The sequence below is a fragment of the Lissotriton vulgaris genome, chromosome 5, assembly GCF_964263255.1.
Source record: "Lissotriton vulgaris chromosome 5, aLisVul1.2, whole genome shotgun sequence".
NCBI classification, from domain to species: domain Eukaryota; kingdom Metazoa; phylum Chordata; class Amphibia; order Caudata; family Salamandridae; genus Lissotriton; species Lissotriton vulgaris.
This window is the reverse complement of record NC_141693.1, coordinates 180,903,727-180,929,084: the sequence shown is the minus strand read 5'-3', so window position 1 is coordinate 180,929,084 and position 25,358 is coordinate 180,903,727. Positions and strand designations below refer to the sequence as shown.

The 25,358-nt window shown below is 44.1% G+C and overlaps 1 protein-coding gene across 1 annotated transcript in view; it reads right to left on the bottom strand.

Moving 5' to 3' along the window:
• Positions 1 to 40: 40 nt before the first annotated feature.
• The window catches only part of WHRN (whirlin), a 963,606-nt gene continuing 938,288 nt past the window's right edge, over positions 41 to 25,358 (bottom strand). The window contains exons 12-13 of the mRNA XM_086919999.1: positions 16,302 to 16,424; positions 41 to 920 (exon numbers count right to left, since the gene is read on the bottom strand). Coding sequence (XP_086776125.1) covers positions 738 to 920; positions 16,302 to 16,424 — 306 coding nt within the window. The 3' untranslated portion in view covers positions 41 to 737. The remainder of the gene's footprint in view (positions 921 to 16,301; positions 16,425 to 25,358) is intronic.

The following is a 25,358-nucleotide window of genomic DNA, read 5'->3' as shown; positions in this document are numbered from 1 at the left end:
TCCTCTAGGTTCTTCCCTCGTCTGTCTTGCTTTTTGTTTTCTCTGTATTGCCTCTCTTCATGTGTTCCCATTTCTTTTTCTTTGTTTGCTAGTCTCAGTACTGTTTCCTCTCCCTGCACTCTCTTGTGTTTGAATCATCTTTCATTCTCAGATGTCTAGAGGTTTTTCTTCTGTTTATTAGCGTGTGCCTGTCTCCTTCTTTCTCCTTCCTCCTCTCTCTTGCTCTGCTTCCTGTCCCCCTGTGTCTACTCCTTTGTTTCTTTTATCGCCGTACTGTTCCCCCGCCATGCATTCTCTGTGATCCATCTCTCCGCATGGGACTGTGTGAGACATCTCTGCTGAGAACAGCAGAGCAACCCATGCAATGTTGACCCACCAGGGTAGGTGGATATCCCAACGCAGAGTCATCTGATTTGTACCTGGCATCTCAGGAGGATGCCCCTGGGTGTGCCACCTTTCTCTGGGCACCCTGTACCAAGCTTGACTGCGCTGGAGTGGGAGGGAGTCAGCACGCAGTATAGGGCGAGCGCGCGGGCCATGAGCAGGGTAGGAACACTTTGGATGGACGCGGACAATTGCACGGTATGCAGATTAGCGTGTGATTAAGGTAAGTTAACACACGACACAGATCTATGACGCAGATCTCTGTAGGTCCGTTCCAGTCCGTTCTCCAGCTGCTCTCCGGATTGGACCCCTTCCTTCTCTTCCATTGATCTCTTCCAATTCTCCCATCGTTCCTAGAGGGCAACGTTGAACTCTGTCACCAGGAAATCAATGGTATCCTTCTCTTTGGTCTTAAAGGCTTCAGCGATGACGCGGGCGGCGTCCCGGTGCTCCATCCCTTGCATCGGAGTCCCGTTCACCTCCAGAATCACCTGGCCCACCTTCAGCTTCCTGCAGTTGTGAGCGGACCCACCCCTCTGAAAAAAGAAAAAAGAGAGAGTCAGATGGGATCTAATCTCAAACCCAACTCTCTGTGGTGGGGACTGTGGTTCCTATACCTTGGCAGCCTGTATTGGTGGCATATCGGTACAGTAACAGTTTGCAGCGGAGGCCAGACTACACGTGTAGTCAGTGTCGTAGGCAGGGAGTAGCACCCATGTACTATAAATCTATAACCATTCCAGTATTACCTGTAAGATAATTGCCATGTGCCTATTATCTGAAAAGTCTAGTCAAAGTGGACTCAAATGCGAGGCTCCCGGTTATATATTTTTAAAAATATTTTCACTAGCATTAATCCATATTTACTTTTTACTTATCAGAATGTATTCAAATTTATTTTGTGTTCAGTGAGAAAATCAAATCGCATATCCCATATTTATATAACAAATAAATGTACATCATGCTGAAAGCTTCAATGAATTTGTGCTACATACAGCCAAATATAATTCGACAACACACGCATCTGAAAACGTTAGCACTGCACTACAAACACAATTGCGCATCTGTAACCATCTATTTACAAGCAGGCAAGCCGTTAGTAAACGGGTCCATTTGGTCCCTGTTTTCCCACGCGTTCACAGCCCTGTAATTAATGGGGAACGCGTTACTGCTGCTAGAAACATTTGAATTTGGCGGGTTTCACGCTATGACACGATCGTTTCTGGCATTTGAGTCCTACAACACTGGGCACACTCTATAATCTAGCGGTGACACGATACCTACCGCCATACACTACCTGGCTTTGCACTACCTGGCTCTGCACACTTGATATTTGGGTCCAACAGTAACAGATACTTTGCAACATCAGATATATACATTTTATGTGAATATGGTTATGACACCACTCCCCATGATTTGCTAACATGTAACTACGATTAGTGCTCTCTTTGATCAAACTCAGGCTCTACACGGTGAATGATTCTTGATCTTGAATTTATTCACCCCTTTTTATAGAGCGGTGCTTCACCAGTCCTGAGCCGCAGCCAGGCGAGGTGAGGTGTATATCTCTTACTAATCAGGTAAGGGGTACCCTGTGAGACTTGAAATGTTTCATTCATCACGTTTTCATTAATACTTGGTCAGTGTGCCTGTTTAAGAGTCCAGGTTTTGGACTACACCTATGTGGATGAATTGCACGAGGTATATCAGACAGGTTTGTTGAAGACAGGTATGGGGGGATTAGCTCACGCCATGCTTTTTATTTTCAGCCCGTCGCTGAGTGTAAGAAGAGGTCTGGAACGGACACAACCTGGAGGTTCAGGTGACTTTTCTGTGTCGTTCCTACACTACCTTTTACCCTTTTACTTATTTGTCACGTTGGGTTTTTTGTTTGCAGTAGCTGTAATTAATAGGTCCTGAAGAAAGCAAGGCTAATAGCAAGGTTTGCTGAAACATGTCGACCACGTCACACCACTAGGCAGGTTATAATTTCACCCTGTCTGAGCTATTTTTTAACATTGGTGCTAGGAGTTAAACCCTAATAAATTAATTTTTGCTCCTTAAACCAATTTTATTCACCCTTATTCTTTTCCTGGTTTTTCTTGCACTGCACTGTAGATTTCTCTCCAACCCCATCAGCTACTTCACCAACATATATGGTTCTAACCGTAATACCAACACACACAGACGTACAGGAAGATCTTTTCTTTCTGTTAATATACCGAGATCTGGTACAGTGTTGGTCCTCGGGGCCCCAAATGATGAAGGGCGGTTCCGAGCGGTGACTGATGGGAGCCAGAGACCAGATACTGATTTTGATCTGGCATAGAGATATATACATATATATATATAATTTTTAGCATTTGCCCCGAAATCATATGGATAGTGGGAGCGCTACACCTGTTCTGTCTTCTTTAACTAGCCTGTCTTTTTACTGACCCTCTGGTACTCTGTTGTGAATACCATCTATTTACTGACATTTTATCAGTTTTACAGTCCCCAATTGATAGTCCCGGAAAAGGATATCTACTTTCTGTAGTTTTCCACTTTAAAAAAAAATGAATGCAGACAGGAAAAACATATTTGTTTATGACTGTATTTAAATGTAAAATAAGTACCTAAAAACGGAAAGTTCGGAAAGTTCTTTAAAAGTCAGATGTGTGCTGCTTTACATATAACACGATGGAATGCAGGAATTGTGAAACCCTACAAGGGAATTCCTTAGTGGAAAAGTGATGGAGTAATGAGAAAAGAGATAGAAGAAATATCCCAGTAGAGTTGGTAACTCCATTTGGAGTGTCATATCTGTGCTATTTGATATAGACATAAGGAGGACCATTGAACTTTATGCTATGGCCCCGAGAAGGGTCACAGTGCTAGTGAACTTCTGTCAGTGCTGTAAATACCTGGCTCTGACCTTGTCCTACATTTGGAGATATAAATAGAAACTACTAGAGGCCCTTAGGAGAAGGTAGCATCAAGCTGTCTAATACAACACAGCACCAGGCCTTGAGAAAAACGTCAGCCTAAAAGACAAGGACCGGACTTGGGCTAACTTCAAAGAGCAGAGTAGAGTTGGCAGGAGAAAAACAGCCCTCTTTAATTTCCTTAGCATTTCAAGAAATGGCCTGCTGTCTTCTAAAGTGGAAAACTCAGATTGTAGGCTTACTGTTTTCAAGCACAACAGGGACAATGGAAACCCTGCCCATATTTAATACACTACATATGGTTAAAGTTGAGTGACTGCAAGGGTGCAAAACCAAAGGGGATATGGACCGAGTGTTGAACAATGCAAGCACTCACCCCCAGTCAAATGATCTGGGTTTAATCCATCATCATTCTTTAGCTCACTCCACCACTCCAGTTCAGGCATGGCCATATGCAAATCAGGCTGACCCTGTGCCTCATGGGAACAGTCCAGCCCAAACTGCCAAGCCATGTCTTCCCTGGACCGGAAACAAGCATCCTGAGACCGGTTTCTGGCTAAGGAGTGGTGTGGCTCACTGGTTAGAGGCAGCAGACCCGGAAGCAGAGAATGGCCCGGGACCAGGGTTCAATTTCCGACGCGGCAGGGTCGTGGACCAGGGTCAGCGGACTCGATGATCCTCGCCTCAGTGCCTACTCTAACCAGGGATCATACTCGGCAACTCTGGGCATTAGCTTGCCTCATCTCTACAACGGCCCCCCACATTCGCCGGGGATGCCTGGTTTCACCTTGGAGATACCCAGTAGGGACCATCTCACAGGGATAGCCAGGACGGGTTCCTCTGCGGTCTACAGAGCCACGACGCCTCAGGGCAGCAGTGCGCTTTACAAGACACATACATACATACAATGAGCCGTTATCAGCCAGGCTAGCTTGAATCCAGTGGCAAAGTGAGCAAGGGACCCACATCTGGGCATACCCTGCCAACTTAGGGCGAACAAAGCAAAACCAAAGGGGATGATGGACGGAGTGTTGAACAATGCAGGTAAGAATCCGAAGATGGTAAAGCCCTTACAATAGAAGTCCAAGGCCAGGTGGGAAGACTTGACTTTGATCATTGGGAAGATGAGGTGCCACTAACCAAACGCCGCTGAAAATAGTTGTCTTCAGATCTTTTCTGAACTTCATGAAGTCATCCTCTGGTCATAGATGTAAGGACTGGGAATTCCTCGGAAGTACAGGTGTAGGGTCAGTGCAACTGTGGATGTGAAATCTAAAATGGGATGTCTGCTGGGGGGCACTGAATGAACAACATATAGAAGATCACCTAGGCGACTGCGTATGCAAGGCAGAGGCAGCACCATGGAAGGGTTGGGAGAAAGTTTTGTACAAGGCCACGCGTGCACAGGAGAGCAAGTGCAACCCTATATATGGAATAAAAAGCTGCTGATTGGGGTAGTTATAGAACAGGCATGTTTAAATGAAAACATGTATGTGTGTGTGTTTGTTAAAGTTCTGGTAATGCTTTTGTTTGGGATACATATACATAATACCCTGGAAAATATTTTTCATAGTTAAGTAACAATCGGTATTCGGGAGAAATTTTAATTTAGAAAATAAATGTCTATTTGTACACTGTTTAGGCCCAGGAGCTGAATAATATTACTTCAATTATCCATTCCTAAAGAGTGGGAAGCAAAAGAAGTTGAAGTTTGTAAGAAAAGTTTATATCTCAATCTTAAGATAAACATAGTTCTTGAGAGATACCATTGTTTCTTAGGGCGTTAAAGTCAGGCATCCATCACATAACTATGCTATGTCATGAATGCCCTTTGATAGGATGTGTAACTGAAAGCTTCACTGATGAGCGCCTGCAAGATCTGTAAACATGCACTATTGCAAATATTCGGGAATTTTTTCTAATTGTACAGACACCTTTCAGTGGATCATCCTATGGACGTGGAAATGGAGACCATAAGCTAACAATATTGTCATCTCATAAAACTGAAAGAGAATGATGGAATGCAAGCAGGGGCTACAGTATAAAGAAAGGTAGAGCATGGAGGTACAGTGTGAATAATGCCATTGAGTTAAGAACTTTGTGAGTTGTAGTTGACATCGAAAATAGGGATCTTGGCTCAGATTTGTTAGCGAACAAACCCTCCTATTTTGTCACCTTTGAGGGCTCAGCGGCCATTTTGCAAAACCGTGCAAGAGTAAGGTGAAGGTAAACATCCAGAGAGTGTACTTACATGACTATTGTGAAGATGTGGTATTATTTAAAAGACCATTTTCTTATTGTGATACAATGAATATTTGGGCGAAGTTTAAAATTTGCGATTTGCTCTCCCCTGAGGCGGAAGCCGGGGGAATCTTTCTATACCTATCAAGACCTACAATTACTACACCTCCTCGCTACTTGAAAGGACGGTTTTTTAAAAATTGTATTATATTTTAAAAAGCGCAATTTTAACCTAACATTACCTCGTGGGTGAGATTACTTCACCAGAGGTCGCCGTTTAGTTGCCAGGCAGAGCGCGCTGCTAGAAGGCGCCCTGACCTCACCTGACCCTCCCGAGGCGCCATCTTGTTGAGGGAAGGTCAGCGCTGCAGTCGATAGAACCCTCCCGCCCTCCCAGGATACTTAAGGCAGGGACAGGGTTGGCAAGGTAATTTGCGATTTGCTCTCCCCTGAGGCGGAAGCCGGGGGAATCTTTCTATTCCAATCAAGACCTACAATTACTACACCTCCTCGCTACTTGAAAGGACGGTTTTTTAAAAATTGTATTATATTTTAAAAAGCGCAATTTTAACCTAACATTACCTCGTGGGTGAGATTACTTCACCAGAGGTCGCCGTTTAGTTGCCAGGCAGAGCGCGCTGCTAGAAGGCGCCCTGACCTCACCTGACCCTCCCGAGGCGCCATCTTGGTGAGGGAAGGTCAGCGCTGCAGTCGATAGAACCCTCCCACCCTCCTCCGCCCAATAATGAATAAAAACAAGGCACCATCCCGCCCGCGCAGCGGGCGGGCGCAGCGGGCGCGCCTAAGGCAAGCCCGTCTGCGCCCGTCCGCGCCGGGACCGGGCCGAGGGCCACGACCCCTGGCTCGATTCTAACAGGTGCAAGCTCGGTCTACCCCAAGGACGCTCTCCTCAACCTCAGAATACCAAGGAATTACGCTTGCGCCACATTCGATCTCTGCAACATGCAGAAAGAAAACCAATTATGTTGCCCTCACTGCCTCTACACGACACTGCCGCAAGGTGAGAAGAACCCCTTAAAACAAACACCTAAATCAAATAATGCTGCCTTTGCCCTCATTAATGCACGGTCCCTATGTAAACATAGCCAAGAAATCGTCGACCTGATAACAGATACCAAGTTAGATGTACTTTTCATCACTGAGACTTGGACAGATGACTCGTCCGGCCCGGACATGGTCTCTGCCACACCCATAGGCTGCAAAGCCTATAGACAAGACAGACCTAGACAGAAAGATAAACCTAGACAGAAAGGCGGAGGGATCGCCATTATAGCTAGAGAAAACCTGGAGGTAATAGTAACTCAAATACATGATACCTCGTGCGAGGCCATGATGTTTTCTATTAAACTTAGCCAACAATTCAACTTTAAAGGGCTTCTTATATATAGGCCCCCAGGAGTCAAAACTGGCTTCCTAACGAGTATTAGCACACACTTGGAATCTCTAGCACTAGAAGATTCGATCACAGTATTAGGTGACCTGAATTTCCACCTAGACGATAATAACAACAAGGAGACTCAAGCTCTCATTACGGATATGGAAGTCTTGGGGCTACATCAGCTGGTTACCTCACCTACTCACCAAGCTGGACACATTTTGGACGCCATATTCTCTAGTGCCCAGGGGCTCCATGTACGTGACATCCTTCCGCTGCCATGGACAGACCATTATGCGGTTTTTTGTACCTTGGCTATGGATAAAAAACCTGTCACAGATATTTCTCTTCCCCAGCCTACAACCTTTAAAGCCTGGCACAATGTCAACCAGCGGGATCTAAAAAACCACCTGGATGATACTCGCCCGCTAATCTCGGCTAACCCCAACCTGGCCATACAACAACTCCACGACTGGTTGGGACATGCCATGAACTCATTAGCCCCCACTAAGAAACTATCGACGAACAGGTCCACCCCTACCGCACCATGGTACACGGATGAACTAAAAGCACAAAAACTACAGAACAGATATTGGGAAAGACAATGGAGAAAGTCTTATAATCCTACAAGTAAAACCAAATACAAGGAGGCTTTGGCAATATACAAAGCCATGATTATAAAGGCAAAAAAAGAGTACTATATGATGCAAATTGAGCAGGCAAAGAACTCTAGCAAAAAATTATATGATATAACTAAAGTGCTCTCGGGCAATACTCCTGACCTGACCCCACCTCAAACCCAAGACATGTGTGACGCCATGGCCGACTTCTTTTTCAAGAAGGTGGATGATATTTATCAACCTTTTCTGGCAAAAATCACGCACACTAAGGATCCCAACATTAGTCAGGAAGACTCAATACCGATAGTAACTTCATCCTTCACGGACTTTCAACCACTGACAGAAGATCAAGTACTAAAAATTGTGTCGACAATCAAAGCTGGATCTAAGTTGGATCCTTGCCCACTATCGGCGCTCTTACCGGTGATGGACTCTATCATACCAGTCTTGACACAAGTCTGCAATTCCATCCTGCTCTCAGGGACATATCCCCATAATCTAAAAACCACACTGCTCAAACCACTGTTAAAAAAACCAGGAGCTGATAAGTCAGAACTAAAAAACTACCGACCCATCGCCAGCCTCCCGTTCATGGCCAAAGTGGTGGAAAAGGCCATGAACCTACAATTAACTGAGTATATAGAAACCCACAAGAAGTTAGATGATACTCAGTATGGATTTCGGAAATAGCATGGGACTGAAACTGCCCTTATTAAAGCATCCGAAGACATAAGAATGATAAGAGACCAAGGCGGTACAGCGGTGTTGGCACTGCTGGACCTCTCAGCAGCTTTTGACACGGTCGACCATGGTATTTTGGTCGACCGTGTCGGAAAAATAGGCATCTCCTCCACGGCAAGAGCTCTCCTCGCCTCCTTTCTCTCTGAGAGAACGCAGGCTGTCACTCTTGGCCCCTACCAATCTGCCAAATTGTCACAACCGTGTGGGGTACCTCAAGGCTCATCCCTGAGTCCGACACTTTTTAATATATATGTGTCGGACCTGGCCAATGTCATCAAGGCACATGGGATGAGCCTAACCTCCTACGCGGACGACACGCAATTGGTGTTGGCTATAAGAGGTGATGGAGAGGAGGTAGCTAAAAGATTCCAGAGAGGATTGACAGAACTAGGTGAGTGGATGGCAGCGAATTGCCTAAAACTTAACTCGGAAAAAAACGAGGTAATGATTTTTGGACAACTCTCACCAGAATGGCCTGCCTCATGGTGGCCCCAAACTTTTGGTGCCCCCCCTAATCCAGTGACTACAGTAAGGAACTTAGGAATAACCTTTGACAACCATTTAAATTTCATGGACCATGCTAGCAAAGTGGCCTCTATAGCCCACCACAAACTACGCATGATCCGAAAGATAAGTCCTTATCTTCCTACCACCGCCATTAAAACTCTGGTGAGCTCACTAGTCCTGACATCCCTAGACTACTGCAATGGGCTTTTTATCAACGCCCAAGTAAGAGTTATAAAAAAACTGCAGACCATACAGAACGCAGCAGCACGTCTTATTCTGGGAATTCCTAAGTTTGCTCCTCTATCCAATGCCATTTCTAAATTACACTGGCTGACGATTCAGAACAGAGCCAGATTTAAATCTCAGTGCATTGTGTACAAAGTTCTAAATAAACAGGGCCCGCAGTTCCTTAAAGACCATCTACGACCTTATCAACCCACACGCCAACTGCGTTCTACCAACAGCAACCAACTAATGGTACCCCGCACCAAAACTGTGATGTGGGGAGACCGACGGTTTGTGGTGGCAGCTTCCAATCTTTGGAACACTCTTCCCCAGGACATTAGGGCGTGTCCCACACTACTCCAATTCCGCAAAAAATTAAAAACTTGGCTGTTTAATAAATAAGTTCCAGGTATAGAATAGTGGTCTGAGCAAGGCAGCTTAACATCTAGCCGGCAAATTAATCAGCGCCAAGACACCCCAGGGTATATGCTGCGCTTTAAAAATGCCAATAAATAAATAAATAAATAAATAAATAAATTAAATTCAAGCCACACTTGTACTATGGACTAGATAGGGAGAATGACAATACATTTCAATGTAAAAAAAATCGAGTTCCAGGCACTGGTGGGTGAGAAACAAAATGTAAAGTTTAGGTTGAAGAGTTTAGGGTAACTTTGGTGGTCTTATTTAGAGTGTGCATTGTATTACACCCAAATTATGAGCAATAGTTTTTGGAAATAGAGGTCGTTAGTGAGCACAATGTATGAAAAGCATAACTGAGCGAGGTGGCCAGTGATGAACTTTTGCGTGTTATTGGGCTCCAGCATAAACCCAGATTTAAGAAAGATGCAACACAAACACTGCACAAAATCAAGAGGTTGTTATTGAGCCAGAGAGAACCTCTGGTGGATGGATTAAAAAGGCTACATAAGGAGGGAACCATTGGATCCATGGAAGCTTAAAGGGGTCCGCCTTCATAAAGATAGCTAAGCCTGGTAGGTCAATAAATATATGTTTCACACTGACTGTATCGAACTAAGGGAGTTTGCTAATTCATCATTCCTTAATAATACTAGAGACAAACACATCAAAACTGGAAAATTAACACTGTTCTACACACCAGATAAGGCAAAGCTAGACCCTGCTTCGCATAAATATAACAGGTCTCTGCATTGCACCAAAATACACCACAATTTAATTCAGAACAGAACATGATGCAAATGTGGGTGACATTAAAAAAAATGCTCAAAACATGTCCCATAATTATTAAGATATCTGGGTTACATATCACGTCACACATGTGGGTAATAAAACTTCTAGATTGAGGATAACACCTGGGGAAGAATGGGTGAAGTCAATGAGAAAGGCAGCGAGACCCAAGAATAAAGATACATTGTAGCATTCCTTAAAGGGATTTGCTAGATTCGTTGTAAAGTATTTATAAAGCCACTCGAAAAAAGCATGGGTAGGGGAAAACGATTTCTTTATGACTGTAATATTCATTGAGGTACTTTTCATACTAGCAATTTCACAAACCCTTTTTCACAACAGGCTAATAAAACAAGTCTCATAAGGTGCTTTCCGCCTTCTGTCAGTTTCTTACAACCTGCTAACAGCTCCACCCTTTCTTTCTCTCACTCCCAGGATTGCTTTTATCGGTCTTTGTCTGCCCCCTAATTACATTCCTTCTCATCAGTGAACCAAAGAATAGGTATAGAACAAAAGAACTTGCAAAAAGTGTAAAAGTGATTATAGAGTAAAATGCTAGGTGTTTTTTTAATTCATCAGATTGAGTTGAACATGAAAAGTGACGGGCTGCGTGATGGAAAAGGATGCGTCACCATAGTCACAGATTTTGGATTAGGAACCACACGAAAGGTTTTGTTGCAAGAGCACTGAATCGGTTTTCAGTTTTACTGCTCAAATTTAAAAGCCAGAAATCTCAGGAATGTTTTGATGGAAAGCTTTATGCAAAATGGTCTTAACTTTAAAAAAGACTCTGCTATAGACAGGAAGGCAGCGCAGAGATCTGTGCAGGGGAGATATACCTTCTTTCTGCAGAATGGACTTCTGGTTTTAAATGAATGTGTTGGTGGAGCACCATGTGTGACTTGAGTGCAGGCTTAAAGATTTTTTCCCATTTTGAACCAGCAGGAGCTCATTGAGAGTGTTAACATGGCTCTCGGCTGCCCTCTGCTGCTTGCAGTCAGTTAAAGGTTTGCAATGTTCCATCCCCACCTGACCTCGTCAAGCCTGCATCACTCTTCCGCCGACTATAAATGGGTCAGTCTTCGTTCTCTCCATCACTATCAACCACTCCTGTTATGCCCTTCCCTTCCTACCAGATGCTTCTAGCTACATAAATAATATGATAGTTATGTACAACATAATGCAATTCTAGTTCTTAGTGCAATGACCCAGTAAAGCTCCCAAAGTTTGAGTGGGCATTCATGAACGTGAAAGAAGATGTGAGCAAAGTACTGTCTATTGGGGGTTTAGCAGATTCAGGGATTGCCTTGTTGTGGTTGGACATGTTATCTTTGAATATTTTGGGTTCATTTAAAGTATGGAGAAGTTGCTCAACTGTGCAGCTCGTGAGGAGACTACTCTTCTAAATGGCTGGAACTGAATTCTTAACTAATGTTATGACCAGAATGGTCACCAAGTTCATGCAAAGTGTACTTCGAAGAGGAGCATCCAATAGTGTTGAGGATGTATAAAGAAGTGCACCAGATCTCAAAGACAATGTTTGTGAGCATATACAATGGAAATTACCCCTGTATCAATTATACTCAAGTGAAATACTGTATCTAAGATGGCACATTTTTAGTCAAGGAATGTGTGAAGCTCCCATTTATGGGAAGCAGGGAGTGGTAGGAGGGTATAGGCAAGGTTGCTGTGCCATATAAGAAGACTGTCCACGTCATGACTGGGTTTGCTCTTTGTGATGCTATAAGGAAGGAAGCCTATTTTTAGGGACTCTGTAAGATGAATGGAAGGCAAAAGAAAAGTATGATGTTTAAACTCTAAGACAAACATAAGAAGGTCGTGGATCTTCAATATTAGTGTTAACATCATTTACTGTTTTATTATGTTTTGTGTAAAATAGTTTTATCTTGTACATAGGTGAGGATGTATGGTTTAGCAGGGAGTAAGAGTAGGTTTCACAATACCATTGCTTAGAGAAGAAGGGCATGCTTACTTTGTGTACACCATGTGTATTGTAAATAACGCAGCAGTTTTGTACATGTAAGAGTACAAAAATAGAACTATGCAGCTAGATACACAGATCCACTATGCATGTTGTACACATGTGGGCAGGAACACGAGGTTTTTGGGATTGTTTTAAGTAGTTTGTGTAATATAAATGGGGAACTTCTGGAATTTGGAAACAATCAAGAGTACCTAGATTATTTAATGATTAATAAGGAGTTTTATGACATCCAGTATCAAATAGTAATATTTTGTATATAGTCTACATTCTGGGCTATATAAGCTGAATGAAAGTAATAATAATAGGCTAGATGAAAACAGTATTATTAATGTTACTATTATTAATATTTTAATCCAGATTATAATTGTAACTAGCAGCCCGTCCCGACGTTGTCCGAGTATGAATTGCTGCCGGCCAGTAGTATATTGTTTTGTAGGATTTCGTTTTGATAGCATTACTTATCTGTGACAGGCCTATGAAACGATCCGATTCACAGTGCACTGCTGATGCACTTAAGAGTGAGCATTCAGTAGTGTGAGAACTCGAGTTTCCCTACTTTATTTTTCCTTGCAATATTATATAGCGCAACCTCGACAACATGGCATGAGCCCACTTTACATTACAGAAGAACACATACATGTGTGGTAGGCACGGGGAGACAAAGCGATTTGCCTGGAATCACAGGATGTTGAGCTGATGCCGAGATTCGAACGTAGCTCCCAAGCTCTAAAGTTCGCAATTCTAAAACTTGTGGCGGGGGGTGTGTCTAAAAGTGTATGTCGGTGCTGGCCATCAATGAGAGAGACCAGTGCATTTTTTAAATCGGTGGTGAAAAAATAGGAGTATGTTGCTGGAGATGTGGGCCGCCGTGCCACCAATGTACTTACCGGGGGAGGGTAAACACCCTTTATTCCGTAACTTTCTTTCCGCATACCATCACTCCACTCGTAGAGAGGTGTGGCTCACTGGTTAGAGGCGGCAGACCCGGAGGCTGAGAACGGCCCGGGACCAGGGTTCGATTCCCGACGCGGCAGGGTCGCGGACCAGGGTCAGCGGACTGATAATTCTCGCCTCGGTGCCCACTTTGGGCAGTGATCACACTCGGTAACTCTGGGCATTAAGCTTGCCTCATCTCTACAACGGCCCCCCACAGACGCCGGGGATGCCTGGCTTCACCTTGGAGATACCCAGCAAGGGACCATCTCACAGGGAAAGCCAGGACGGGTTCCCCAGCGGTCATTCGCGCCAGGATACTCCGGTAGTAATTGAGCGCGCTACAAAACACCTTACATTTACATTTACATACTTTCATTAAGAAAGTACCATGACTCCGCAATGCTATTATAACGCATGGCATTACATTTTATATGCTTTTACCACGCATACATTTACAACGAAATTCGTTGTAAATGCATGAATAGTAAAAGCATGTTTTAAAAAAAATGTTTGGATAAGGTAAGTATGGGTATAAGAGTATATGTTTTGGGGTACTGAGGTATATGTTTTGGGGTGTTTGGGTATTTAAAGGGTTCAGATATAGTTATGGGGTACAGGGGTCGTTTTAGGGTTTTGGGATAGGTATGGGGTTTGGGGTATTTTAAGGGTTCAGAGCTAGGTTTGGGTTTTGGGGTACAGGGGTATTTTAGGGTTCGGGGGTAGGTTTGGGCTTTGGGGTACAGGGGTATTTATAGGGTTCAGGGCTAGGTTTCGGTTTTTGGGGTACAGGGGTATTTTTAGGGTTTAGGGATAGGTTTGGGTTTTGGAGTACAGGGTATATTTATAGGGTTAAGATGGGTTAGTGTTTAAGGGTGTTCAGGTATTTTAAGGAGTAAGGGTTCAGATATAGTTATGGGGTACAGGGGTAGTTTTAGGGTTTTGGGATAGGTATGGGGTTTGGGGTACAGGGGTATTTTTAGGGTTCAGGGCAAGGTTTGTGTTTTGGGGTACAGGGTTATTTTTATGGTTCAGGGCTAGGTTTGGGTTTTGGGGTACAGGGGCATTTTTAGGGTTCAGGGGTAGGTTTGGGTTTTGGGGTACAGGGGTATTTTAAGGGTTCGGGCTAGGTTTGGGATTTGGGGTACAGGGGTATTTTAGGGTTCAGGGGTAGGTTTGGGTTTTGGGGTACAGGGGTATTTTTAGGGTTCAGGGCAAGGTTTGGGTTTTGGGGTACAGGGTTATTTTTATGGTTCAGGGCTAGTTTTGGGTTTTGGGGTACAGGGGTAATTTTAGGGTTCAGGGGTAGGTTTCGGTTTTGGGGTACAGGGGTATTTTAAGGGTTCGGGGCTAGGTTTGGGTTTTGGGGTTCAGGGGTATTTTAGGGTTCAGGGGTAGGTTTGGGTTTTGAGGTACAGGGGTATTTATAGGGTTCAGGGCTAGGTTTGGGTTTTTGGGGTACAGGGGTATTTTTAGGGTTTAGGGATAGGTTTGGGGTTTGGAGTACAGGGTATATTTATAGGGTTAAGATGGGTTAGTGTTTAAGGGTGTTCGGGTATTTTAAGGAGTAAGGGTGGGTTATGAATATGGGGTGCAGGGGTATTTTAAAGGGAACAGGGTGGACACCCGGAGCTGGAATGTACAGAACCTGGGAAGAAAAAACAATGAAATATTGGGCAAAACGCTTGCTTTTTTTTCCCGTAATCCCGTAATCCCGCACCCCGCACACGCCACGCCCCCAGCACACGCCCACAGCACACAATATGATTTTCTGCCAGCCCAAACACCAGCATGTCACTCCCCTCCTCTGTAGTCTGCATTGGCTCCCTGTTTCCAAACGCTGCACTTTCAAACTGGCATGCACTACCTTTAAGGCCCTATCGGACGCAGCTCCCAGGTTCATCTCTTCGGCCTTGTCCCGTCACCTTCCTCCCAGAGCCCTTCGTTCAGCATCACTAAACCTCCTCGAGGTCCCCAGATTCAAAAGAAAAAAGCACGGTGGCCTGAGTTTTTCTGTCCTGGCTCCCTCCACCTGGAACTCCCTACCCTCCTCTCTCCGTCTCTGCCCAAAGTACGACTGTTTCCGTACACTTTTAAAAACCCTGCTCTTTCAAGCTGCTTATGATTAATCCCCCACCCTGGATCAACGCTATATATGTCAATGAGCACCAAGAAACCGATGGTGATAGTGCGCGTTATAAATAATTTTAATAGAATAATAGAATAGAATAGAATGAGACATGGAATGAAGGGCGGAACGTACCACACCCCCCCAGCATTTGTTACGCCTCCAGCACACGCCCACAGCACAACACAGACACGCCCTCAAGGAACTACTTTGCTGGCACGGTTCTTTTACCTTTTAAATGTATATGGTGGGCGTCTGCATAGCCTATGTTCTTCGGCTGCAACTACCCTTTCCAAAGCTGTATTGGGTGTTGTTATTGGTGCTGTGGTTCCTGAGATTACCTGCCTCAAAGGTTTGGGCTCTCTCTTTATTATATTAGTATAGATAATAATAATTATTACTATTATTCTTAATTGGATCATAAGCCGTATTAGCTAAACATATATAGTGAAGATTCCAGGGCAGTATCATTTGTCCAGTAACTACCTAAACCCAGGGTTGTATCACTAGCATACTTATTGGCTATGCTCAGGGCCACTGAAATTATGCGATTGTGCAGTTGCAGCAATTTTCAAATAAATATAGAGTTGCCGCATTTCCCACACTATCCACATTCTGCTGCATAATCTGAAGATTTTAACAAAATAAAATTTCTAGCAAAAATGGTTCAAAAGTTACTGGAAACGCAGCAGCACGTGTTTCAGTGCAGTGGGAGGATTTTGCTGGGTCAGCTTTCTGTTGCTTATTGCTATATTTGGGTATTAAACTGCAGCTAATGAGGTACAGCCAATGCCCAGACAGTGTTAACAAGTGTAAAAAGTACAAAATAACGAAGTAAAACTGTGAAAAAATGTGTTTCGTTACGCAGCATAATTTGCCTTTTCTGGCTACATAATTTACTCAAACGTGCTGCATAATTTAGTCCACTCCTGCCGCATCATTGCAGTGACCCTGGCTATGCACCGGATAACTACAGTGCCTTTACCTGTATAGTGACTATCCGAGGTAGTGGTTGACGGGTGTTCGCTCCTCCTTCGATGGCGATGCCTAGTGTTGGTGCACTTTTGGCCACACGAACCAGTGCAGTGGTTGGTGCCAGCATGCCAGGCTGCAATAAAAGGAAAACAATCAGTATGCCATTGCCACCCAGAGGTTCCTGCCTTGAGGTCACCCACCTGTACATCTTCTGCCCTCATTTTAGAGAGGTTCCTAAAACTTCCCACGAGCTTTGCTTAGTCAAAAGTGTTCCCGGACTGAGTAGGTTTTCTTATGCTCCCCTCTTCAGCATTCTACTGATATGAGCACATAGCGGTATCTTAATGAGCACAAGACAAAAGCCACCGAACACAAGCCAAAAGCAATCTACACTTGAGAGTACCAACTTGAGGAATATGGTCCCAATCGCTACATAAGCCTATTAGCTATACTCATTCACCAACCCCCTTACGTCTTCAGTCATCACCCAATCACATCACTTAGGGTGTGATTGAGAGGAGGGCAGAATTGGTAAATGTGTCAAACAACAGAGCTGATATAAGGGTACACTCTGCCAGCTTGGCGGCTGATCCACCACAAAAAGTGAAAGACAATCACAGTAAGGCTGCATGCAGAGCAGCTTCTCTAAACATGTGATGGAAACAGATATGTGGCAACTGACAAAGCAACAAGCTTTTGGCAGACAGTGCCCACATTAATGAGTGAGCAGTCCTACAACAGACATTGCATCAATAGATTATATACTACAGATCTCTCTCCCAGTTGTTCTGACAGTGGATTAAGACACTTTAGTGTCGACATCCGCGCTACTCCCCGTAGAGTCTGTCCTCTGCAGCCTCCCCCTTTCTTCACCCACCTTCCAAACTGCAAAACTAGAGGTGTCATTTGTTTTCGAGCCCATAGTTCTCTTCTTAGTAGTGTCTCATTAGCTATTTTCAAAAACCGCCCGCCTTTTCTTCATACACAAAACATCTATTCCCCTTTTAACACCTCCTTCTTAACTGTTGAAAAATCCCTCTTCGTATTACCAATTTATATGTATATATTTCATGCACATTCACAGTTGTCTGTTGTTGAGTCTTCATCAATCATCACATTGTCTCCCCTTCCCTTCTTACCTTTCTTCACTAGTGTTACCTCTTCTGTTTTTACCAATCTGTCTTTTGAAATGTCTACCATCCCCTTTTCAATCATCTTTTGCCCCTTCTTTTGACCTGACACAGCACCATCTTTGCAGATCTTTGTTTCTTTCAATTGTATCTTCCTTTACTCCTTCACGCACTTCTAGGTTCAACGTCCCCTCTTCTGCATCCTTTTCAATCACCCCTCACCTAACAACCACTGTATCTTTCCGCCTTTCCCAATTTTCCTCTGCCAGCAGCAGTGGCGTCACTAGGGTTGGTGTCACCCAGTGCGAAACTCATGGTGTCACCCCCCTCACGACTTACCCCATGATGGACATTGGCACATGGACACGAAGTAAATATTTAGTAGGAGGAAGCGCCTGAAGAGAGTATGTGTATATTGGCCAGATAGCATTATAATTCAGACTTGTTTTACGGAGCGTGTCTGACTGCCTCGTACTTTTATGGCACTTGCGTCCACGCTGCTTTTGATAGTGTGCGAGAGGCACTTAATCACAGGGTGGGCCTAGTATAAAGTTCACAGAAGGGGTTGGGGCTCGTGAATAGCGTAGTCTTTGCAGGGAGTTCTGAAGAACTGCTCGGCTTCCGCCCCTGGGACCCCTCCCTCCACTCATGACTGCCCAGGTTACCAAGGGAGCGTTGCATGTTTTTGGACTTCTCCTGCACAGAGCATGTCGGATCACCGTGTGGCTGGACTGCAGACCCAGATGGTTACACAATCTATGCGCTCTAGCTTGTGATGGGAGTCCATGCTCTCTACAGGCGCAGGCTCCTTTAAATTCAGTGGCAGCCTGGTGCCAGTGAGCAGCCGTGCCTCAGTGAAAGCAAGAAAAATTGAAAAAAAGATGAAGTGGAACTTGCTTTTATAGCTTCATGTTGCGGCAACAGGGAATACTTCTGATATGTATTGTGTACAGGGATTTTTGCTGTTTGTTTTTAATCACAATTAAGTTTCACGTTAAATGTTACACAAAAGCCATGGAATGGCACTTATACAAAAAAAGCACTAAACGTTGCTAATGTTTTCATATGCAATCTGAAAACTTGACAGCTATGAATGCGTGATATTTGGCGTCTGAAGACAATTTCAGTGGAACAAATAAACAGCAGACAGGGAATGCGACTGGTGTGCGACTCCAGCACCTTGGCTCGGATCAGCACTCAATGCCCCCATTGACAGAAAATGAGTAAAAGCAAAGACACGTTACCAAATCCTTTGAAAATAAGCTTTTGGTTTCTTTTCCTTTTTCATATAAATACAATTCTGTTCGGTCGAGTCGGCCCGAGCGCTAGAATAAAAAAATTACCTAAAGAAGCCGCGCCGCGGCCGCTTTAGGAATGTACATTAGTTAACAATCGCTAATTACAACAGTGCGCTAGTGATATTTGTGAGCACGCACCTGATGAACAGGAGCTGGTGTCTTTCAATATCAAGGGGGGAGTGAGACCGTAATACAAGCAACTTTCAATTATTGTCTGAAACATCCAACTGGTACTAACTTAATAGGTAGTCAGTGTGACACACTTACACCAGCCAGCCGGGACGACTTTCCCTGCCTGCACGGTGAGCAGCGGTCCAGGCCTCGAGTCAAGGACTGGAGTAGGCCTCGCATTTTATCATGGCCTCGGTTCTGCTGCACTCACTGCCTGTTGAGGCACCACCACTGTCTTTGGCGGCGGACGGGCCGCGGGTGAGTCAGATCACCAATTCAGAACACCAGTCACCAATCATTGGTGAGAACAAAAACTGTCTGTGTGTGCTGCCGTGCTGCACAAACAAAAGAGGAGGGAGAAGGAGGTTAAACCAGACCAGGTCGTCCTCCGGTCTGTGTACGAAATACAGGAACCCTATGTCAAGGGTCCAGAGACCTGGTAGGTGTTCGTATGGTCACTGCTTATTGAGTCAGTGTGTACCAAAGATGTGTAAGAAAAAGAAAAATTTCTTTTTAGAGTCCCCTCACTCACCGGGGTTGCCCCACGGTGACATGCTTCATCATTGGGGCCATCCCAGTTCTCTACGAAAAGGGGCGTGCTGCGACAAGGCGACTACGCTGGAGCACTAGTTTTGTGAGATGACTATGTGTGGTGCATGTGTAATGATGATGGAGTGGGTGTGGAATTAAAATATACCGTGCTAGTGGGCCTCAACAATTTATTTTCGCTCCTAGTGTGGTATAAAAAATTAAAAAGGGGTAACACTGTCTTCTAACTTTTACTGAGTTAGATCAGTGTTAAAGGTCAACATGTTTCAAGCTCCCCTAAGCTTTTCTTCAGGACCATACAGGGTCCAGCCCTGTATTGCCACTCCTGTTTTTCAAATGAAAAAGTATTGCTAAAAAATACTTATTTGCAGTGAACGCTGTTGTCAATAAACATGCGTATTATTATACATACGTTTTGTGTTTCACTTCGATTTCTGTAAAATAGAATAACAGTTGTTATTTGATGGACAACCCCTTCCAAGAAGGGGAACAACTCACATGCATCTCATTCTAGCTAGGGCGTGAGTGTGCCCATGACATCATACTGATGCGTGCTAGTTGTCATACCGGTGTAGAGAAATAAATCACTGTGAATAAAGTGGTTTAGTGGTTTCACACATAAAACACACAGACTAAAGGTGACTATTGACAAAACACACACAACATATACACACGAAGAAAAAATGGCAGGTGGTTATATTTACATAAATGAGTATAGAATTACACCCCATGGTCTTAGGCAAGGGCAGGAACGCCTCGTGGAAACATTGCTGAAAAGGGTTATCAAAGTTTAGAGTTAGAAGGCCCTTTCCCCAGTTGTCACTCGGAAATGCCGGTTTCCTTGCAGTCTATCGCCACTAGTACACTTACTTCCTATCGGCAGACCCGCTCGGTACTACCTGGTATCTCCTCGCCGGACCGCATACTGATTTGAAATCGGGCTCGCGGTGCATTTAAACGCGCGTGCTTCCGGGTTGCCGGGATACTAGAGCGCTCACCTTGGGCGGCCATCTTGATGGTATGTGATCGCGGTTAGCGCGAATGTTACCAAAAGGACAAAATTTCTACCGAATTAGGCTGGGTTGCACAATAAGGAATATTTACCAGTGATACTGTTAATTGGGGCGTTATAAAACACTAATTTAGAACACAGGTATTTTTTCTCGGTTGGATGGAATTTGTTGCAAAGGGCTAGGCTTTTTTCATGAAAAAACGGGTTATGTTTACATTTGGAGGTGGGAAGGTTGGTAGCTGTCTTTTCAGGGAAGTCTGTGCTTCATCTTTATTAAAAAAAGGTGTTCAAGGTGATGGGTTATGTTCTCAAGTATGCAGATTCTAATGGGAGGTATTACCATGATGTTAAAGTAGGTATGGTTATACCATCTCGAATTTATTCAGAAAAGAAAAAGGGTGGTCTATGGGCGGAAGGCTCCCCAAGGGATTTCATCATTAAGTCCCTGGGTGTCCGTATGTAGGCGAAACACCCATCTTTGTTCTCTTTCGTGGAGGACCCGTTCCAGATTGTCTTTATTCCTCACTGTTTCGATGACTACCCACGTTAGATCATTTGGGGTGTGGTTGTGTTCAATGAAGTGGGTGGTCATTCTTGTTGTTGCTCGCTTACACCGGATGTTGCTTCTGTGTTCTACAATACGAGTACTGACCTTCCTAGTGGTCATTCCTACATAGTGAAGGTTGCACGTGCAGGTTATTAGGTATACAACCCCACTTGTATTGCAATTTGAAAAACCCTTTAGTTCCCATTTCGTGTTGTTGTTAAAAGTCACGCTCTTGGTTGGAGAAGTCAAATGACAAACACTGCAATTGTTGCATGGAAAATGCCCATCAGGTAGTGGTTGGGATCTCACTGTTTGGGTTGTGGGTGTTGGACGGGTATGTACCAAATAATCCTTTAGATTTTTACCCCGCCTATGACTGAACATGGGAGTGGGTATGTGGAGGCCGCCGCTGTTAAGTATTGGCCAATGTTTTCTGATTATTTTGGACACACTGTCAGAAACTTGATTGTACGTGGTGATGCAGATTGGTTTTTTGTCCTCTGATTGCGTTCTCTCTTTTGGTTCCAGTAATGCTTCCCTGTTGTTGTTTGCTGCCCGTTTTTTAGCCTCTTTGATTAATTTTTCTGGGTATTTTCTGTTTCTCAGCTTGTTGCTTAAGTCTTCCGCTTGTGTTAGGTAGTCAGATTTTTTGCTACAATTTCTGCGCAGACGAAGGAATTGTCCAAATGGCAGGTTTTGTTTGAGATGGCGAGGGTGGAAACTGTCAAACGTTAAGAGACAGTTCCTTGCTGTCTCTTTAAAATGGGTTGTAGTCACCAGTCTGCCTGACTCAGCATGGATGTTTGGATCTAGAAAAACTAGATCGGACTTGCTCATTGAGCAGGTAAACTTGAGGAAGGGATCCTGTGTATTAAGCCAGGAGAGAAAGGTCTGCGCCTCTTCTTCTGTGCCTTGCCATATCAACAGAATATCGTCGATATAGCGTTTCCAATGTAGGATCTGGTGTCTGTGTGGGTTCCTTTCATTCAGTATCTTATTTTTCTCCAGTTGATGGACGTACAACCCGGCTATGCTCGGCGCAAAAGTACTGCCCATACTGGTCCCATGTTGTTGTTTATAAAGGGTAGATTCGAAGCGAAAAAAGTTTTCACACAGTGCTAGTTGGCAACATTCAAGTACTACATGGCGAGGAGTATGGAATTCCCATTCACTTTCGTATAATACTTCCTCTAGAATCTGTAAAGTCTCTCTGTGTGGCAAGCTGGTATATAGACTTTCGACATCCAGACTTATCAGAAGGCTGGATGTCGCGTCAAAGGTTAAGTCTTGTAACAGGCACAGTACGTCCTTGGTATCCTTCAAGTATGTGTCTGTTTTCTGAACAAGAGGTCTGAGAAAAGCATCTGCGAATTGTGAAAGTGGCTCTAGAATCGAGCCTATCCCCGAGACTATGGGCCTCCCTGGTGGGTTCTCCAATCTCTTGTGTATTTTGGGGATAGTATAGAAGTATGGTATTGTTGGTTTTTTGTTTGTTAAGAACTCAATTTCTTTTTTACTTAGCCAATCATTGGCTTGACATTCCTCTGTCAGGTATGCAATTGAGATCCTTAGACGTTCTGTTGGGTCTTCTTCCAGTTTGGCGTAGTTTCTTGTGTCCCCTAGTAAACGGAGACATTCATTCCTGTAATCCGTGGTGTTTTGTAATACAATTGCCCCGCCTTTGTCGGCTGGTTTTATGGTAATTTGGTTGTTTTTTGACAGTTCCTGTAGCGCAGATTGTTCAGCTTTACTGGTGTTATGAAATACCTTTATAGCTCGCGGGTCTAGCTCCTGAACTTCTCTCATGACCGCTTTTTCAAAGGTTAATACCTCCACAGGTAGGTTGTGTGATGGAGGGACAAAGTTTGATTTTTTATGTAAACCCGTGTCACTCTTTGTTTGTTCTGTTGAGTCTTTGTCTTGAAAGAAAACCTGTAATTTGATCTTCCTCAGGAATTCTTTCAATTCACAGCATAGTTTGAACTTGTCTGTGGTTGGGGTGGGAACAAATCCTAAGCCTTTATTGAGCACTTGGATCTGCATAGCCGTGAGGCATAGTGAGGATAGATTTACTACTAAATCGAGCTGGTGCTCGTGGTTGGTTCCGGCGGGCCTTTGCTCCGCGTGTGACGTGTTGTTGTCACCACTGGTTCTGCCCATTGTACTCCCTGGTTGGGTTTGTTTTTTGCTCTTTGTGCCTGGCGGCCTCTCCCTAAAAAAGGTTTCCTTTGGTTTCCTTGATTTCCTTGGTCATTTCCCCAGTTTTGGTAGTTGGGTTGGTTGTACATGGGTGGGCCGTAGAAAAAAGGCGGGGGCGGAGGGCAATAATTGTATGGGTCTTGATACATGGGCCACATCGGTGCTTGGTTTCCTCTGAAACCCCTTGTATTCCCTCTTCCTCTTCTGGGTCTTCTGTTGGGGGTGGTGTTATAATTACTTGATCCCCCCGAGCTATTTGATCCTGTGTCCGAGCCATCACTGTCAGTGTTGTATCCAGGGTTCTTATTACTGGTTCTGTAATCGTCCCTAATGTAGGGATACACTTTTTCATGAGCAAATGCTTTTTTATCTTTGGATAATTTTATGTATTTTGAATCCTTTAGGCTGATTTCAAATTCAGACATTGTTTTATTCAGCTCATTAAGTCTTTTTGTTAATTCTGCTGGAGTTTGAAAAGACTTGAGGCGTATCTCCATGGAATTTATCTCTTCCTTTAGGGAATCTACTAATCTGGTCGCGGTTTTGATAATCAGGACCAGCCAATCTCTGGTACAATGCCAGGATATTTGTGACCAGTCCAGCTTGAATTGTTTGTCGTGCTGGAATATAAAAGGTTCATTCCTGACTATGAGGCCCCTTGGTGCTGTATTGGCTTGTAAATACTCCGCCATCATGACGCCATGGATCAATGTTTTTATTTGTGTTCTCTTTAATTCAGTCAATTCGTCCCAACACTGGCTCGCATCGCTGTTTTCTCCTGTGGGTGCTCCTGTATGTGGTAACATGGAGGCAATGGCTCTATCTACTTCATCCTCCGAGAAGGATAGTCCTGTGTTCTGTGCCATGGTTCTTTTTGTGATTCTACGTGTGTGTTGTCTTAGTCTTTAGATCAACCTGGTGTATACCAGTCTATTGATCTACGTTTTAGAGAAAAAGACTCCCGCAGCCCGTGGCTGCTGAATGCATAAACAAAAGAGGAGGGAGAAGGAGGTTAAACCAGACCAGGTCGTCCTCCGGTCTGTGTACGAAATACAGGAACCCTATGTCAAGGGTCCAGAGACCTGGTAGGTGTTCGTATGGTCACTGCTTATTGAGTCAGTGTGTACCAAAGATGTGTAAGAAAAAGAAAAATTTCTTTTTAGAGTCCCCTCACTCACCGGGGTTGCCCCACGGTGACATGCTTCATCATTGGGGCCATCCCAGTTCTCTACGAAAAGGGGCGTGCTGCGACAAGGCGACTACGCTGGAGCACTAGTTTTGTGAGATGACTATGTGTGGTGCATGTGTAATGATGATGGAGTGGGTGTGGAATTAAAATATACCGTGCTAGTGGGCCTCAACAATTTATTTTCGCTCCTAGTGTGGTATAAAAAATTAAAAAGGGGTAACACTGTCTTCTAACTTTTACTGAGTTAGATCAGTGTTAAAGGTCAACATGTTTCAAGCTCCCCTAAGCTTTTCTTCAGGACCATACAGGGTCCAGCCCTGTATTGCCACTCCTGTTTTTCAAATGAAAAAGTATTGCTAAAAAATACTTATTTGCAGTGAACGCTGTTGTCAATAAACATGCGTATTATTATACATACGTTTTGTGTTTCACTTCGATTTCTGTAAAATAGAATAACAGTTGTTATTTGATGGACAACCCCTTCCAAGAAGGGGAACAACTCACATGCATCTCATTCTAGCTAGGGCGTGAGTGTGCCCATGACATCATACTGATGCGTGCTAGTTGTCATACCGGTGTAGAGAAATAAATCACTGTGAATAAAGTGGTTTAGTGGTTTCACACATAAAACACACAGACTAAAGGTGACTATTGACAAAACACACACAACATATACACACGAAGAAAAAATGGCAGGTGGTTATATTTACATAAATGAGTATAGAATTACACCCCATGGTCTTAGGCAAGGGCAGGAACGCCTCGTGGAAACATTGCTGAAAAGGGTTATCAAAGTTTAGAGTTAGAAGGCCCTTTCCCCAGTTGTCACTCGGAAATGCCGGTTTCCTTGCAGTCTATCGCCACTAGTACACTTACTTCCTATCGGCAGACCCGCTCGGTACTACCTGGTATCTCCTCGCCGGACCGCATACTGATTTGAAATCGGGCTCGCGGTGCATTTAAACGCGCGTG